A 5,000-nucleotide genomic window follows, 5' to 3' on the forward strand; every position below is an offset into this window, starting at 1 on the left:
CGAAACTAAATGCTCGCAGGGTGTATGTTAGGGGAGATTTATTAATTTTCCACCTCTTCTTATTTTAATTCGTTTTAGATTGTTTTGTTTGGTTTTCTTTATTTGATCGCTAATCAAGGCTAAACAAAAAAAAAAAAAGAATGAAAATTGTTGTATTCCTTCAATTCTTTGTTTCAGTAAGGGAAGTAAGAATAAACAACCCGGGAGCTCTCCTTGTAAGCTTGCCTAAAGCTATATATGACCATATATTACTTTTCTCGGTCGTTTTCTTTAATGATTGTGACAAATACTTGTTGATTGAACATTCAACAATGCAGGGCTAAAGAATAAATAGAACACAACCCTTTCCTTATTTAATTTCGTGAGAAGCAGAAATTGAACCTTTGTTCTCAGGTGTATTGACGGAGATCGCGTGCTCAAGGCAAAAAAGCAAAAAAACAAACAAACAAGGAAACCAACACGAAAATATCATTACGATTGGAAACTTTATTCAAAGAAAACATCATGTTGCTGTTTTAATGCACAAATTATGTGACAATAATATAGTCAAGCCTCGGAGATTCTATTCCACCGTGAACCTTGAGTAGGTCTCTAATATGTTCACGAAAGTTTTTAAACTCAATTAACAGCTAACCAGAAGAAAATCAAGCGACAATCTCATCAAAGACCCAATAAAAACAATTAGCATTTTCCTATGTTGTATCCAATGATCTTCCTATATCAAGCCCTGCAAAAAAAAATAATGATAAGTAACAACTACTTTCAATAAAAAAACCTCTTAGTTGCATTCTTAAAAAAAAAAGGCATAACCTCCAGCTATATATCTATATAAATGCAACAACTTCTTTTAACATTGGATAACTTTAACTTTTTTTCAGACCCTATAGGTCATCATTTACTTTCCTCACCCTCCCATAGAGAGGTCTAGTGACTTGTTTTGGCTATGGACTAACACCTCACACTTGTTAGACTTGCATGCGACAAGCCATGACGCAGCCCCCCCTAGGAATTTAAAGCTCACCGTCAGTGCAAATGCTGCCAAAGGCAGCAGTTGCACTTTGGATTTTGCAGCCAAGTTTGACCTTGTTTTCAAAACTTCATCTATATATCTCACATAAATCAGACATCTTGTTTTAGCATTGGATATATCTTTAACTGAAATCAATTGTCTCACATAAATTCAACAAATTATTAAACAATGCTCATATTTCTGTTGCCTATGCTGCCAAATTTTACTTCCAAACACTGACGTTATTTGTCAAACCAAAGTGCTGGCATTTCCTCAAATCATCTAGCTGATCTTATGAAAACCGGGTCCTTCCCACGTATCTTAATTTGTCTTTAAATTAGACTAGAATAGATGGGACGGTTATATTTTGTCAGTAACTAGACTCTAACCTTTCCATTGACAACATCTTTTAATTTAAGAAGTCAGAGTCATTGTCATTTGGCAACTTGTGACTTGGACCTGGAAATTTAAACAAAAAATGAATATGTGTGAGAAAAAGGCTAATATCATCAGCCATTAAGGCAGTTAAGGCCATTAATATGTCTGCTATATTTCGAACTAATCTTTCAAACATCACTGAGGTGACTTCAGAAGAAGTAATATTTAATATCCCATGGAAGCCTTATTGCCTTACCCAACACGTGGACATGGCTAGATAAATTCTAGAGGCCCTATGGTGGGTAGGCTGAGTGTGATGTTAGTATGTCAGTCCTGGTTAGTATTTCTATATGACATTGCTTAATTGCAGAAATCAAATGCCTACACCTATGAAATAAAGGTTGTTCCTTGCTGGAATCATAGCTATGTAAAGCAAGAACGTTTTTCTGCATCTCAAAGAGCTAAATTGTCAAAGTACAAGCAGGTATCTTTTTGTAATTTCAGTCAGAAAACAAGGTAGAATGAAAAATAATTGAATGCTATGGGTAATCTGAACCTCAAGCTGAGTAGAATTTTCTTGAGCAGTTGGTGTAAACAATTTCTGCTCAATTAAGATGTGATATCTGACCGAATTTTCAAAAAGATACCTCTGTAGATTTTCGCTTGAAAACAGGCGAAGCCTGTTTTCAAGCTACTGTGCTGGTCTAAAACCCAGGGGAGGCTCCGTCAAGACATGGCTAGATAAATTCTAGAGGCCCTATGCTACAATCTGTTTCTTAGCCGAAACTTGTCGGACCAAAGCAAAGTCACTTACTGAGGGTGGGTAGGCTGAGTGTGATGTTAGTATGTCAGTCCTGGTCAGTATTTCTATATGACATTGCTTAATTGCAGAAATCAGATGCCTACAACTATGAAATAAAGGTTGTTCGTTGCTGGAATCATAGCTATGTAAAGCAAGAACGTTTTCCTGCATCTCAAAGTGCTAAGTTGTCAAAGTACAAGCAGGTACCTTTTTGTAAATTCAGTCAGATATATACATATATATATATATTATATATATATATATTAGAATGAAGAACTCGAAATCAAACGATGTAGTCACGAGCCAGTACGAATATATATATATATATATATATATATATAAGTGATGTTCACTGTTGATTCCAGAAGAGTGCTCTACAGATAAGGAGCAGTAATATCAGCATGTAGTCTACTCAATATGAGTACATATGGATTTTAATACAGTTCTGTTTCGTAGACCAGCAAACGTTGATCCTCTCTGCAGTTAATCTCCATACACACTGAAGCATCGTTAAGGCTTACATCACTTATCAACATAATCACACGACATTGTTTGTTCGTTATCGCGAAAGAAGAGCATTAACGAACAAACAATGTCGCGTGATTATGTTGATAAGTGATGTAAGCCTTAACGATGCTTCAGTGTGTATGGCCATCTACCCATCTTCTGAATCTGACGATGCTGAAGGCGACATCGCAGTCATCGACCATGTTGTCACCTCTTAACCAAATTTCGTACTGGTATGCCACAAGAAACATCGTTAGCTACATTCATCTCTCCAGGAATATGTTTCCACTGGGAAGGGTCTGTGTTGGTTTGGATCTCACCAACCCTGACTGATAGAAACGGTTTAAACCTCCTAGCCTCGCTACGGATCCATGGTAGAACTATCCTACTATCCAGGAAAAGGATGACTTTCTCAAATTGGAAACGGGATTCGTCCACAATGGTCTTCAGAGGCAGCAGAAAAAACACATAGTACAGGGCGGCCAACTGCATAAGGCGGTGTCAGACATCTCTAGAAGGTTGTCCCATTGAGGCTCATCATTTCCTGAAACGTGTTGGTCCATTTTTCTTGAGTTTCGGAAGGTTATTTCTCGTCCCAGCCGACGCCCTTTTCCCACAGCTCCTGTAGGCCTATCTTGGCTCTGATAAGAAATGCAGATGCAAAGCCAATTGGATCGTAGATTCGAGCAACCTGGCTCAGGATCGTTCTCTTGGAAAGCATAGTCGGTTCTTGGGAGAGTAGTGACTCAGGTTAAGGGTAAACATGTCTGTGTGACTGTTCCATACCACTCCTAATACCTTTTCTTCATTGACTTCTTTAAAATTGCTGCTTCCTTTCTGTCTTCCTGATCGGTGTTAGAACTAACTTTACTTGAAAGCCAGCCTTTGACTTTAAAACCTCCTGTTTCGAGTACACTGTCTATACATTTCGTTAGTTCTCGTGCTTCTTCCTCGGTGCGGACTGAATTGCAAATATCATCCATGTAGGTGTTGTCTTTGAGAACTTGTGCTGCTTCTGAGAAATCTTCTCTTGCTTCGTCTGCTGTCTTCCTTATTTAACTGTCTTGACATAGATATCTGGTTCGCGATCTGTCTGTAGGTTTCTCCACAGGAACCTGTGTACGTGCTGGTCCGCTTCTGGTATGCGGATTCTATGATACATCTTAGATATATATGTCTCCAATAAAGGCAATTTCATTCTCTCTAAATCTCAAGACTACTCCGAACAAATCGTTTAGCAAGTCCAGTCCCTTCATCCAGTAGTCGTTTAGTCGGTGTCCTCGAAATACAGCTGATGAGTTGAAGACAATGCGTACCCGTGTGCTTTTGCTTTCTGGTCTTAGGACTTCATGATGGGAAATGTAGTGCACGGGGCCTCTGTAGCCTTCCAATTCTAGTTTAGATAGCTTTCGGGAGATCGCCAAGCGAGGAAACTCGAAAGATGGCGGATGTGTTCTCTGATGCTCCGCGTTCTCGATAAAAATCAAGATGCCTACGGAGGCGGATAACGCAACAAACCATGAAGAGGCTGATCAATCGAACGCGAAGATCGCAAAGAAAAGAGAATCCCGAAGAAAAAAACGAATGCGAGCACAAGGATCTCAGACTGATGACGAGGCCCTCAGTGATTGCGAGCAACACGAGCATGGCTGCTCGATGTGCAACACGAAGCTGAACGATATAGAAGACAAGCTAGATAAATTACTATCTGTGCTACCCGAAATACAAGACTTGAAGATCCAAGTAGCAAGGCTCGAAAGGGAAAAGGAAGAACTTAGGGCGAGTCTCGAGTTAACACAAGCAGAAGTTGAAGGTTTGAAGGAGCAAGCCAGCGTGACCGCGGCGACACTGAAAATAACAACCGGCAAGATAATCAAACTAGAGGAGCTCGAGCGCAGGGTTGTGAAACAAGAATGCTTCAACAGAAGAAATAACATCAAATTCTTTGGCATTAGTGATAACGAGCAGGAATCCCCAGAAGATACAGAAGCGTTCCTGAGAAACTTTCTTAGTTTAAGTTTAAAGAAATGAAACTCTCAAAGAAGCACCTTGACGATATTGAATTTGAGCGAGTTCACAGAATCCCAACCCGTGCACCCGAGGAAAAAATAAATCAGCATCCAAGACCGATAATTGCCAAGGTTTCTCTCCTCAAAGATAAGCAACAAATCAAATCGCACATCAAGCACTTGCCAAGGGGGAAAAGTTTTGGTGTGGCTGATGACTTCCCGAAAGAAGTAGATGAAATAAGAAAAGAGCTTTACCCAGTGCTAAAACAGGCAAAGAGGGGTCACAAAACGGCTT

General features: G+C 39.5%; 1 protein-coding gene across 1 annotated transcript in view; it reads right to left on the bottom strand.

Moving 5' to 3' along the window:
- Nucleotides 1–538: 538 nt before the first annotated feature.
- Nucleotides 539–5,000, bottom strand: part of LOC138029819 (uncharacterized) — a 14,707-nt gene continuing 10,245 nt past the window's right edge. Inside the window, exons 3-4 of the mRNA XM_068877639.1 lie at nt 1,399–1,468; nt 539–727 (exon numbers count right to left, since the gene is read on the bottom strand). Of these exons, the coding sequence (XP_068733740.1) occupies nt 1,444–1,468 (25 nt within the window). The 3' untranslated portion in view covers nt 539–727; nt 1,399–1,443. The remainder of the gene's footprint in view (nt 728–1,398; nt 1,469–5,000) is intronic.

Source organism: Montipora capricornis, chromosome 13 (genome assembly GCF_036669925.1).
Source record: "Montipora capricornis isolate CH-2021 chromosome 13, ASM3666992v2, whole genome shotgun sequence".
NCBI classification, from domain to species: Eukaryota; Metazoa; Cnidaria; class Anthozoa; order Scleractinia; family Acroporidae; genus Montipora; species Montipora capricornis.